This window comes from Bombina bombina, chromosome 8, assembly GCF_027579735.1.
Source record: "Bombina bombina isolate aBomBom1 chromosome 8, aBomBom1.pri, whole genome shotgun sequence".
In the NCBI taxonomy this organism is placed as follows: Eukaryota; Metazoa; Chordata; class Amphibia; order Anura; family Bombinatoridae; genus Bombina; species Bombina bombina.
Genome location: NC_069506.1, coordinates 17,143,370 through 17,157,866, shown reverse-complemented (window position 1 = coordinate 17,157,866; position 14,497 = coordinate 17,143,370). Strand labels below are relative to the sequence as shown.

General features: G+C 43.5%; 2 protein-coding genes across 2 annotated transcripts in view; both read right to left on the bottom strand.

Moving 5' to 3' along the window:
* The window catches only part of LOC128638278 (uncharacterized), a 332,607-nt gene that overhangs the window by 87,076 nt on the left and 231,034 nt on the right, over nt 1-14,497 (bottom strand). The window lies entirely within an intron of this gene.
* On the bottom strand, nt 3,206-8,173 carry LOC128638280 (uncharacterized). The gene is made up of 2 exons (XM_053690149.1): nt 7,618-8,173; nt 3,206-4,147 (listed from the first exon to the last, which is right to left on the bottom strand). Exons 1-2 carry the CDS (start codon nt 7,844-7,846, stop codon nt 3,570-3,572), a joined length of 807 nt encoding a protein of 268 aa, XP_053546124.1. The 5' UTR covers nt 7,847-8,173; the 3' UTR covers nt 3,206-3,569.

Below are 14,497 nucleotides of genomic sequence, written 5' to 3'. Positions count from 1 at the left end.
TGTACTGTATGTATGTATGTACTGTATGTACTGTACAGGGAGTGCAGAATTATTAGGCAAGTTGTATTTTTGAGGATTAATTTTATTATTGAACAACAACCATGTTCTCAATGAACCCAAAAAACTCATTAATATCAAAGCTGAATAGTTTTGGAAGTAGTTTTTAGTTTGTTTTTAGTTATAGCTATTTTAGGGGGATATCTGTGTGTGCAGATGACTATTACTGTGCATAATTATTAGGCAACTTAACAAAAAACAAATATATACCCATTTCAATTATTTATTTTTACCAGTGAAACCAATATAACATCTCAACATTCACAAATATACATTTCTGACATTCAAAAACAAAACAAAAACAAATCAGTGACCAATATAGCCACCTTTCTTTGCAAGGACACTCAAAAGCCTGCCATCCATGGATTCTGTCAGTGTTTTGATCTGTTCACCATCAACATTGCGTGCAGCAGCAACCACAGCCTCCCAGACACTGTTCAGAGAGGTGTACTGTTTTCCCTCCTTGTAAATCTCACATTTGATGATGGACCACAGGTTCTCAATGGGGTTCAGATCAGGTGAACAAGGAGGCCAAGTCATTAGATTTTCTTCTTTTATACCCTTTCTTGCCAGCCACGCTGTGGAGTACTTGGACGCGTGTGATGGAGCATTGTCCTGCATGAAAATCATGTTTTTCTTGAAGGATGCAGACTTCTTCCTGTACCACTGCTTGAAGAAGGTGTCTTCCAGAAACTGGCAGTAGGACTGGGAGTTGAGCTTGACTCCATCCTCAACCCGAAAAGGCCCCACAAGCTCATCTTTGATGATACCAGCCCAAACCAGTACTCCACCTCCACCTTGCTGGCGTCTGAGTCGGACTGGAGCTCTCTGCCCTTTACCAATCCAGCCACGGCCCATCCATCTGGCCCATCAAGACTCACTCTCATTTCATCAGTCCATAAAACCTTAGAAAAATCAGTCTTGAGATATTTCTTGGCCCAGTCTTGACGTTTCAGATTGTGTGTCTTGTTCAGTGGTGGTCGTCTTTCAGCCTTTCTTACCTTGGCCATGTCTCTGAGTATTGCACACCTTGTGCTTTTGGGCACTCCAGTGATGTTGCAGCTCTGAAATATGGCCAAACTGGTGGCAAGTGGCATCTTGGCAGCTGCACGCTTGACTTTTCTCAGTTCATGGGCAGTTATTATGCACCTTGGTTTTTCCACACGCTTCTTGCAACCCTGTTGACTATTTTGAATGAAACGCTTGATTGTTCGATGATCACGCTTCAGAAGCTTCCCTCTGCAAGATATCTCACTATTTTTTACTTTTCTGAGCCTGTCAAGTCCTTCTTTTGACCCATTTTGCCAAAGGAAAGGAAGTTGCCTAATAATTATGCACACCTGATATAGGGTGTTGATGTCTTTAGACCACACCCCTTCTCATTACAGAGATGCACATCACCTAATATGCTTAATTGGTAGTAGGCTTTCGAGCCTATACAGCTTGGAGTAAGACAACATGCATAAAGAGGATGATGTGGTCAAAATACTCATTTGCCTAATAATTCTGCACTCCCGGTATGTATGTATGTATGTACTGTATGTATGTATGTATGTATGTACTGTATGTACTGTATGTACTGTATGTATGTACGTACTGTATGTATGTATGTATGTACTGTATATATGTATGTATGTACTGTATGTAATTATGCATGTATGTATGTATGTACTGCATGTATGTATGTACTGTATGCATGTATGCACTGTATGTATGTATGTATGTATGTATGTACTGTATGTATTTATGTATGTATGTACTGTATGTATGTATGTACTGTATGTATGTACTGTATGTATGTACTGTATGTATGTATGTACTGTATGTATGTATGTACTGTATGTATGTATGTATGTACTGTATGTACAGTATGTATGTACTGTATGTAGTGTATGTATGTACTGTATGTATGTATGTATGTATGTACTGTGTGTATGTATGTATGTACTGTATGTATGTATGTACTGTATGTACTGTATGTATGTACTGTATGTACTGTATGTATGTATGTATGTATGTATGTATGTACTGTATGTATGTACTGTATGTGCTGTATGTACTGTAAGTACTGTATGTATGTACTGTATGTATGTACTGTATGTACTGTATGTACTGTATGTACTGTATGTATGTATGTATGTATGTACTGTATGTACTTAAGGGATTAAATGCCATATCCTCCTCTGTGGAAAGAATAACTTATAACTATATACATTCTTGGTTTAACATAAACTCAACTTAGTTTCTAAACGTAGAAATAAATAACACACAAAATAACGACACAACAACTTTTTATGGTTAGAGAAAACCCGCAGGTCACGTTTATTGTGGCAACACAAGAACTAACGACCGTCTGAATAAACATGGACCAGGGGGGCGGCAATCAGGTACTAGCTAAACGTAGTAACCCATGCTAACAAGATGGGCAGTACCAGGGCGCAGGAGAAGAAGCAGAGCGTAGCTCAATACTATAAAACAGGGAATTCTCGGCATCGTAATCACACGGGCAGGGAACACCCCAGACGCGCGTCTGGGGACTTCATCCCTGGCCGGAAGTGCCGTCACTCTACCTCGATCACATCCTGCCCCCGGACACTGTCCACCCGCCAGCCCAGGGTGCAAACCACCACTCCGTACCAGTAAGGGCCAGGATCAAAAAGGTGCGTAAACCAGATTGAAATACCTGGGGAGCTGAAACTTAACGTCCTTGGACTTACAGAAATAGGCTGGCTAGCCCTCATCAAGCCTTCGGATAGCCCTAGTCCCTGGGGACCACCATAAGGACGGATCCCCCTACTAATTGCAAAATAATAAACAAAGGGAGGGAAGGGTGGGGAAAACTTTGAGAAAAACAGCAGAAAGAGGACATGTGCTTCCTGTACTGGGCTTAAAAAGGTAAGCTGGAACCCCTCCTCTCTTTCTGCAACATTGTTTCACACACACAACACAACACTCCCCTCCTCCGTCTTGGCCTTAACCCTTATGTGCATTCCAGGCAATTTGCCTTACATTTCCTTAAGGGATTAAATGCCATATCCTCCTCTGTGGAAAGAATAACTTATAACTATATACATTCTTGGTTTAACATAAACTCAACTTAGTTTCTAAACGTAGAAATAAATAACACACAAAATAACGACACAACAACTTTTTATGGTTAGAGAAAACCCGCAGGTCACGTTTATTGTGGCAACACAAGAACTAACGACCGTCTGAATAAACATGGACCAGGGGGGCGGCAATCAGGTACTAGCTAAACGTAGTAACCCATGCTAACAAGATGGGCAGTACCAGGGCGCAGGAGAAGAAGCAGAGCGTAGCTCAATACTATAAAACAGGGAATTCTCGGCATCGTAATCACACGGGCAGGGAACACCCCAGACGCGCGTCTGGGGACTTCATCCCTGGCCGGAAGTGCCGTCACTCTACCTCGATCACATCCTGCCCCCGGACACTGTCCACCCGCCACGAGATCGCCCGAATATCAAGGGCCACTCTCGCCGCCACCCAACTCACACAAATAGGAGTAGGGACTGACGTATATCTTCAATAAACAGGTCCATGCCATGGTCCGTAAGATGGACCCCGTCGCCTCGGTACAGGCTACGGTCAGCGGCCGTAATGAACTTGTGTTCCACAACAAAACCACCTAGCTCGCACATAAGCTTCCTAACATCTCTATTGAGCTTCTTGCGAACTTGGAACGCTGCCCTATGATTGGCCATGTGTCTCCATGTCAACCTCGGTATAATGTTTGACCAGCCCATTCTCACACCAGGCAACCAAGCTTTAAAGGTGCGCAGATCTGATTGGATCACTGCGCTCAAGTCCCGGCCGGGAATTGAGCCGAGATCATTTCCACCTAAGTGGATGATCAGCACATGGGGTTTCTCCCACCGCCTCATGGCGGATTGCAGTAACCCAGGCAGATCTGCCCAGCAAAGGCCTCTCCTCCCTAACCACCTAACTACCACCCTGGAGAATGAGAACCCAAGCTGCTGCCCTCCAGGTTGCGATTCCGCTCGGATAGCCGCCCAGTGTACGAACGAGTGCCCAACGATCCAGGCACGAAGTGGCCCACTTCTAGGCCCTGCAATAGAAACAAGAGTTAGGGCATATAATGGCAGCGCAGTGTGCAACATTATCAACCAGCAAATATTAACATTGGGATATAAGTGGCCTAACGTAAATCTGATACCTCTTAGACTTCCACCTCCCAAGCGCCATTATGCGGTCAGCCGACCAGCCTAAAGTCGCCGCCGTCGTAGCAGCTCCAACCCTAAAAGAGTGAGGAGCTATAGTATTGGGATTCAAGCCCACTTTTTTAGCCGCCCCCCCCAAAACCTTCCGAAATTGAAACCTCGTCAGGGGGGTACCATCCTGATGAATTAAAAATCTAACCGCACCCACTGGACGCCTGTCCGAGAAGGTCTTCAACAGTGCACTAGGGCAGCAGGCGGAACCCGCATGCGCGGGCAGCGACAGCCAGGCCCCCCTACCATCTTGATCAACTTTCGATCGAGGGATGAAAAGTAATACCCCATTATCCGTAAACCTGACGTGCTCCGCCAGGACGCCACCCACTTTCGCCAACTTAGACTGGGGGACCAATTCCCCCACTCGGAGAGCACCATGAAACGCCATGGCGAACGCCGCTGAAAAAAGCCGCACCTCGTAGTCTGAGGAACATACCTCCGGTAAAACATGAAGCAGGAGGACGAACCTGTCCGCCGTTATGGGTTCCCTAACGTCTGGACGCCGCACTTCCGACCTTCCCCAACCCCTCAGTATTTGACGAATCAAAAACGTTTTGGAAGAGTCCGTCAGCGTGAATAGTTTACAGAAAAAGGACACCGCCGCCAACCGCGCGGATACCGCCCCTTTCTTAGCTAACTTAGCCCTAAGCTCCGCGAGCCAGCGCAATAGCCAGTCCTGCTCACCAGCACAAGAAGGAAATCCTTGGACATCGCAGAAGAATACCCATTCTTCCCAGTACCTTACATAGGACTTCCAAGTGGAAGGTGCCAGGGACGCCTTAAGCACCGGAATCAGGGACTGCCATCCAAAGCCACCTGCCAAAGAAAAGGGGGACAGGGAAAGCCATGAGTGGCAGCCTCAGGAGCACATTTCCTAAAATTTTCCCATTGAAAGCGAGATAACGTTTTTAACCCCTGGGACATGCCTAGCCCGAAACTCAATGTTCCGCTTGAGGCATCTCAAAACCAGAATTCTCAGATATCGAATTACTGGTGGTGAGGACGAAGAGAGACCGTTAATGGCGAAAACCACGCTCAAATTGTCCGTCCAAAAAATGACGGAGCGGTTCTCGAGCTTGTCCCCCCAGATCTCCAACGCCACCAGAATGGGGAAAAGCTCTAGAAGGCACAGGTTCCTGGTCAGGCCCCTGGCCGCCCACTCTGCCGGCCAAGGTTCGGCGCTCCACTCGCCATTGAGATAGGCGCCGTATCCAAAACCCCCAGCAGCATCAGTAAAGAGGTGCAGTTCTCGCGCCGGAGTCTGGGGGGTTCTCCAAATACAGATCCCATTGAAATCCCTGAGGAACAGATCCCAGACACGGAGGTCTTCCCTCATGTCACTATTAACCATTAGTTTGGCCTTAGGGGAAGTAACTCCCGGCAACAAGCGCTCCATTCTTTTCAGGAAAATCCTCCCCATCGGGATGACCCTCCCTGCAAAGTTGAGCAGACCCAAAACCGATTGGAGCTCTTTCAGCGTGCAAAACTGCGCCGCTGCGAGGCTCCTGACTGCTGCCAACATCTTCTGTACCTTATCAACCGGAAGCCTACATTCCTGGGCTACCGAATCAATTTCGATACCCAGGAAAGTTAGACAAGTGCAAGGGCCCTCCGATTTGTCTTCTGCTAAGGGGACTCCAAATTTCTCCATCAACAGCCGCATGGCGTAAAGGAGCAGCTCACATTCCCTAGACCCCTGTCTGCCGACCAGGAGAAAGTCGTCCAAGTAGTGAGCAGTCCTATCCTCTCCTGTCACTTCCACCACGGCCCAATGCAAGAAGGAACTAAACGCCTCAAAATAGGCGCAGGAAATGGAACACCCCATGGGCAAACAACGGTCAACATAATAGTGTCCGTTGAAGAAACAACCCATTAAGTAAAATGATGCGGGGTGAATCGGCAAGAGTCTGAAAGCAGACTCGATGTCAAGCTTGGCCAGTAAAGCCCCATGACCCGATCTGCGTACTACTTGCAAGGCATCATCAAATGACTGGTAATATACGGTACTTAAGTCCTGAGGAATGGCGTCATTGACTGACTTTCCCTTTGGGTATGAGAGATGTTGTATCATCCTAAACTTTCCTGGGTCTTTCTTGGGCACGACCCCTAGAGGCGAGATAACCAATCCCGGCATAGGTCTTTCCCTAAACGGGCCAGCCATTCTACCCAGTGAAACTTCCTTACCCAATTTCTCCTTTAATACCTCCGGGAAAAGGGGGGCAGATTTCAGGTTCCTGCGAGAAGCCGCACCCGAAACCGGACCTTGTACGGGGATAACAAAACATTCCCGGAGCCCTGACTCCAACAAGGCCGCCGTTACCCTATCGGGGTATAGCGTGAGCCACTTACTAATTGCGGCCACCTTCAGCGGGGTGTCCGCTCTTAGCGACAGCAGGGCCTCTTGGCCCAGTCCTGTCCTGTCTCTCCCCTTTTTTAACACAGTCTGCGGCAGGGTGAAATCCCCCGCAGATGCGACAAGCGTGCCGAAAGGAACACGTGGTTCCCAACGTGCATTGCTTGTCCTGGAATTTCCAACAAACCCCAGCTGGGCGTCTGCGAAATCTATTTGCGGGTCGAAACTGCGTTGCACCCGCCGGGGCCCCCGCAGTACCTAGCGATTTCTCGGGACCCAGCCGGGCCCAGAGTTGCATTTCTACGCACCCGAAATCCAACAGTGGATTACCCACCATCTTTCTGCGGAACTCCTCATCATAATCCCGCCAGGCACCATCGCGATAATTATCAGCAATGATCTCCATGTTTTCCATGTATTTCAACACGGCTAAACACTGGTCCGGCCATTTTTGCAAATAGCAGGACGCATAGATCCTGAAACACCGGCGCCATTCGTGAAATGTATCTGGGCGCTGGTACTTCTTGGGGCCTGTCCCATCCTCCGCTCTCGCTTTCTGCCTTAGGGCTTCCACCGAGAGCTCGAAGATGTTAACAAATTTACCCTCTTGAATTCTCCGTACTGTCTTAGTCTTCAAATGCTCGTGCAGATCATAAGAAGACCAGGATCTAGTATCCCCTTGGAGTGCCACCTTCCGATTAACAGGCCTCCCCACCCCACTTATGCGAAGTCTGGGTGGGGCAGCCCTGTCGGACCTACCAGAGGCAATATAGTCATGACGGTCACGCAAACCCCCTTTTTCTGATCTCTTCTCATCAGTTAACCATCTAAGCATCTTATACATTCTTTTATTGCCCTTCCCATGCAACCCCAGTTCCTTGTCATTTTCTGACCCAGAATCATCCGAGGATGAGGTAAAACCCCGCAACCCCACTGAAACTGAGGACTCACCATCTCTCCCACCGGTCCTGTTTGGAATCGCCACGACTCCCGAAGTAGAAGGACGCTCATCCTCTGACACCATGGAGTCCTGGCCGCTCTCAGCACCTCTCTCCAACCCGCTGCCTGAATCTCCTGACGTAGCCATGTCGCTTTCCTGCAAAAGAGATTGCCAGAGAGGAGTACCACGAAGGGGAAGGTCTGCTCTACCCCTCCCCCTGTGCCCAGACCGTTCATGCATCCCCTCACACACATCATGGACATCATGGGTGCCTTCGCCACTTGCAACATCATCATACACACCCTGCTCATCTTCTGTAAAGTCCTCTATCTCTTCACTAAAATGTACTGACTTCTGAGTGATAGGGGTGGCTTTCTTACGTCTAGTGGATGCAACCGCTAAATCTAAACTCTGAAACTGTTCTGGTGAACCATGTTTGGTAGAAGACCTAGTTACTACCTTCCTCGCTGCTGCCGGGGATGCGCCCGGAGCCTGAGGCCTAGCCCCTACACTCCCACCAATTTGCGCGCCAAAAGCGCCGCCTGCACGGGCGCCGCCTTTGCCCAAAGAAACCTCACTATTACTGCCAGCGCTCTTAGGCATACTCCTAGCGTGCCCAATAGGTGCTGCGCCACCTTTATAATTGCCCAATGGGGCCTTTGCCCCTTGACGAGGATTACTACCCGACGGGGCCTTCGCCCTTTGCCGGGCCGTAATACCCTTTGCAACCTGCCCACGGGGGCCTCCAACAGGGACCCCCGGGTTCATTTGGCCAGAGAAATGCCCCCCCTGAGGTAATTCCTCCATTGATTCACCATTAGCCCCCTCGTGAAGATCAACCCCCACAAGTGCTGCCCCTGTAGACCCCATTGCATCAGCAGAATTGCCCCCCGGAGCATAAGTTCCCCCCCGCGGCACTCCTCTCTTACCTTGGACGCCGCGCGGGGAACTCGACCTGCTCCGCTTCGATGACCGCTGACAAATGGCGGGACCGGCAGTGACGTCATCGGAAATGCCGTCACCGGAAGTCCCGCCCTCGGAGGACCGCAAACCGGAAGTCGCCGCCGATGGAGGAACAGTCGACGCGGGAGCCTGCGCAACCACCGCTGGAGGACCAAGGACCACGTGGGACGCACCCGGAGACCCCGACAAAGAAGATGCCCACATCTGGAAAAGGGATACCGCGGCCGCGATGGAGTCCTGAGACACCGGAGCCGACGTCGGAGGTAAGGCCGAACTGCTCCCACTAAAACTACCAACTATTGGGGCAAAAGAGCAAGGCCCGTAGGGGCCGGGGACGGGAACGCCACAAGGCCGAGAAGGGCCCGCCGCGACCACGCGAGGGGAGGGAGGCCCAGCCAGGGGGACCGGAGAGCAGGGGACAGAGGAGCTAGCGGCTGTAGACCGCATAGCGGGCCTAGCGGGGACCCCCGCTTTACCGGCTACTTTAGGGGGACATGTGGGCCTGCGAAGGCCAGAAATGGGCCCGGTAGGGCTCGACATGGTAACTAAATTGGGGCATATGTCAGAACTAACCCCCCGAAAAGAGGGCTCACTCCCGGCCGCATGGCCGACAGGCTCATACGCGCCATCTGGATGCCCAGCACTACCCCCCATATTGCTCACTAATGCCAGCACCTCCAGTAGGGCCCTATCTGAAATCTCCCCACCACTACCCCCAACCTCCCCGGAGGATTGATCAAGTGAAGGGGAAAGGGAGGGAAGTAAAGGGGTTCGACCCACCGTTTCTGGCGATGGAGGGATCCACTCAGCTGCTTCATCGCTGTCTTCAACAACTTCTCTCTCTGCAGGTTCCTCCCTAGCCTCCATGATTCGCTTTGGAGGTGCTTTAGATCTCCTTGAACGTCTCATGTGAAAACTTTGAGAAAAACAGCAGAAAGAGGACATGTGCTTCCTGTACTGGGCTTAAAAAGGTAAGCTGGAACCCCTCCTCTCTTTCTGCAACATTGTTTCACACACACAACACAACACTCCCCTCCTCCGTCTTGGCCTTAACCCTTATGTGCATTCCAGGCAATTTGCCTTACATTTCCTGTATGTACTGTATGTATGTATGCATGTATTGTATGTATGTATGTATGTGTGTACTGTATGTATGTATGTATGTATGTACTGTATGTATGTATGTACTGTATGTATGTATGTACTGTATGTATTGTATGTACTGTATGTATGTATGTACTGTATGTATGTATGTACTGTATGTATGTACTGTATGTATGTACTGTATGTATGTACTGTATGTATGTACTGTATGTACTGTATGTATGTACTGTATGTGCTGTATGTACTGTAAGTACTGTATGTATGTACTGTATGTACTGTATGTATGTTTGTACTGTATGTACTGTATGTACTGTATGTGTGACCTGTATGTACTGTATGCACTGTATGTATGTATGTACTGTATGTGTGACCTGTATGTATGTACTGTATGTATGTATGTACTGTATGTATGTACTGTATGTATGTATGTGTGTACTGTATGTACTGTATGTACTGTATGTACTGTATGTATGTATGTATGTATGTATGTACTGCATGTATGTATGTACTGTATGTATGTATGTATGTATGTATGTACTGTATGTTTGTATGTACTGTATGTATGTACTGTATGTACTGTATGTATGTATGTACTGTGTGTACTGTATGTATGTATGTACTGTATGTACTGTATGTACTGTATGTATGTATGTACTGTATGTATGTATGTATGTACTGTATGTTTGTACTGTATGTATGTACTGTATGTGCTGTATGTACTGTATGTGCTGTATGTACTGTATGTATGTATGTACTGTATGTTAGTACTGTATGTATGTACTGTATGTGCTGTATGTACGTACTGTATGTATGTATGTATGTACTGTATGTATGTACTGTATGTACTGTATGTATGTATGTACTGTATGTAATTATGCATGTATGTACTGCATGTATGTATGTACTGTATGTATGTATGTACTGTATGTATGTATGTATGTATGTACTGTATGTATGTATGTATGTATGTATGTATGTACTGTATGTATGTATGTACTGTATGTACTGTATGTATGTACTGTATGTATGTATGTACTGTATGTATGTACTGTATGTATGTACTGTATGTGCTGTATGTACTGTATGTATGTACTGTATGTATGTATGTATGTATGTATGTACTGTATGTATGTATGTATGTATGTACTGTATGTATGTATGTACGTACTGTATGTATGTATGTATTGTATGTATGTATGTACTGTATGTATGTATGTATGTGTGTACTGTATGTATGTACTGTATGTATGTATGTATGTACTGTATGTATTGTATGTACTGTATGTATGTATGTACTGTATGTATGTATGTACTGTATGTACTGTATGTATGTATGTACTGCATGTATGTACTGTATGTATGTATGTACTGTATGTATGTACTGTATGTATGTACTGTGTGTATGTACTGTATGTATGTATGTATGTACTGTATGTTTGTATGTACTGTATGTACTGTATGTATGTATGTACTGTATGTACTGTATGTATGTACTGTATGTATGTACTGTATGTATGTATGTACTGTATGTATGTACTGTATGTATGTACTGTATGTACTGTATGTATGTATGTACTGTATGTACTGTATGTATGTATGTACTGTATGCTTGTACTGTATGTATTGTATGTATGTATGTATGTACTGTATGTATGTATGTATGTACTGTATGTATGTACTGTATGTATGTACTGTATGTACTGTATGTATGTACTGTATGTGCTGTATGTACTGTATGTATGTATGTACTGTATGTGTGTACTGTATGTATGTACTGTATGTACTGTATGTACTGTATGTATGTATGTATGTATGTACTGTATGTTTGTACTGTATGTGCTGTATGTACTGTATGCACTGTATGTATGTATGTACTGTATGTTTGTACTGTATGTATGAACTGTATGTGCTGTATGTACTGTATGTATGTACTGTATGTAATGTATGTATGTATGCATGTACTGTATGTATGTATGTATGTATGTACTGTATGTACTGTATGTACTGTGTGTACTGTATGTATGTATGTATGTACTGTATGTACTGTATGTATTTATGTACGTATGTACTGTATGCATGTACTGTATGTACTGTATGTACTGTATGTATGTATGTACTATATGTACTGTATGTATGTATGTACTGTATGTATGTATGTATGTACTGTATGTATGTATGTACTGTATGTATGTACTGTATGTATGTATGTATGTACTGTATGTATGTACTGTATGTACTGTATGTACTGTATGTATGTATGTACTGTATGTTCTGTATGTATTTACTGTATGTATGTATGTATGTACTGTATGTATGTTCTGTATGTATGTACTGTATGTACTGTATGTATGTACTGTATGTATGTATGTACTTTATGTACTGTATGTATGTACTGTATGTATGTTCTGTATGTATGTACTGTATGTACTGTATGTATGTATGTACTGTATGTATGTATTGTATGTATGCATTGTATGTATGTACTGTATGTACTGTATGTATGTACTGTATGTATGTATGTACTGTATGTACTGTATGTATGTATGTACTGTTTGTACTGTATGTATGTATGTACTGTATGTATGTTCTGTATGTATGTACTGTATGTACTGTATGTATGTATGTACTGTATGTATGTATTGTATGTATGTACTGTATGTATGTATGTATGTATGTATGTTTGTACTGTATGTACTGTATGTATGTACTGTATGTATGTATGTACTGTATGTACTGTATGTACTGTATGTATGTACTGCATGTATGTACTGCATGTATGTACTGTATGTATGTACTGTATGTATGTATGTACTGTATGTATGTATGTACTGTATGTACTGTATGTACTGTATGTATGTACTGCATGTATGTACTGTATGTACTGTATGTACTGTATGTACTGTATGTATGTACTGTATGTATGTACTCTATGTACTGTATGTATGTACTGTATGTATGTACTGTACGTACTGTATGTATGTACTGTATGTATGTACTGTATGTATGTATGTACTGTATGTATGTACTGTATGTATGTACTGTATGTATGTACTGTATGTACTGTATGTATGTACTGTATGTATGTACTGTATGTACTGTATGTATGTACTGTATGTATGTACTGTATGTACTGTATGTATGTACTGTATGTATGTACTGTATGTATGTACTGTATGTACTGTATGTATGTACTGTATGTACTGTATGTATGTACTGTATGTATGTATGTACTGTATGTATGTATGTACTGTATGTATGTACTGTATGTACTGTATGTATGTATGTATTGTATGTACTGTATGTATGTATGTACTGTATGTATGTATGTACTGTATGTACTGTATGTATGTATGTATGTACTGTATGTACTGTATGTATGTATGTATTGTATGTACTGTATGTATGTACTGTATGTACTGTATGTATGTATGTATGTATGTATGTATGTACTGTATGTACTGTATGTATCCATGTATGCATGTATGCATGTATGTACTGTATGTACGTATTGTATGTACTGTATGTATGTATGTACTGTATGTACTGTATGTATGTACTATATGTACTGTATGTATGTACTGTATGTACGTATGTATGTACTGTATGTACTGTATGTATGTACTGTATGCATGTACTGTATGCATGTACTGTATGTACTGTATGTATGTATGTATGTTTGTATGTACTGTATGTATGTACTGTATGTATGTATGTACTGTATGTATGTACTGTATGTATGTACTGTATGTATGTATGTACTGTATGTATGTACTGTATGTACTGTATGTACAGTATGTATGTATTGTATGTATGTATGTACTGTATGTATGTACTGTATGTATGTACTGTATGTATGTATATATATATGTACTGTATGTACTGTATGTATGTATGTATGTACTGTATGTATGTACTGTATGTACTGTATGTGTGTATGTATGTATGTACTGTATGTACTGTATGCACTGTATGTATGTACTGTATGCACTGTATGTATGTATGTACTGTATGTATGTATGTATGTACTGTATGCACTGTATGTATGTATGTATGTACTGTATGCACGTACTGTATGCATGTATGTATGTACTGTATGCACTGTATGTATGTATGTACTGTATGCACTGTATCTATGTATTGTATGCATGTATGTATGTATGTACTGTATGTATGTATGTATGTATGTATGCACTGTATGTATGCACTGTATGTATGTATGTATGTACTGTATGCACTGTATGTATGTATGTACTGTATGTATGTATGTACTGTATGCACTGTATGTATGTATGTATGTATGTATGTATGTACTGTATGTATGTATGTATGTATGTATGTACTGTATGTACTGTATCTATGTATTGTATGCATGTATGTATGTATGTATGTACTGTATGTATGCACTGTATGTATGTATGTACTGTATATATATATATATATATATATATATATATATATATATATATATATATATATATAAAAAAAAATTTTTTTTATCAAAATCACTTTTTGGGGGGGCCCTTCATGGATTCTTGCACCGGGGCCCTGAGGTTTATAGTTACGCCTCTGTCTAAAAGCAATACTTGTACACAAATGTTTTCTTTAAGTTGCATAACATAATTGGTTGTAGACTGATAATTGTAAAGTAATATTTCACTATGAAGGCTCAAGAGTGGCTTTCTTATATACTCCTCCAGGTAATTATTGTTTTTCTGTGCTACAGGCCCAAAAGTGGTTAAAAAAAGAGGTTTGTCTATTACTCTGCACTTAAACTTTTAAATAGTCTGTTAAAGGGACAGTCAACTCAAAAATGTTTCTTGTTTA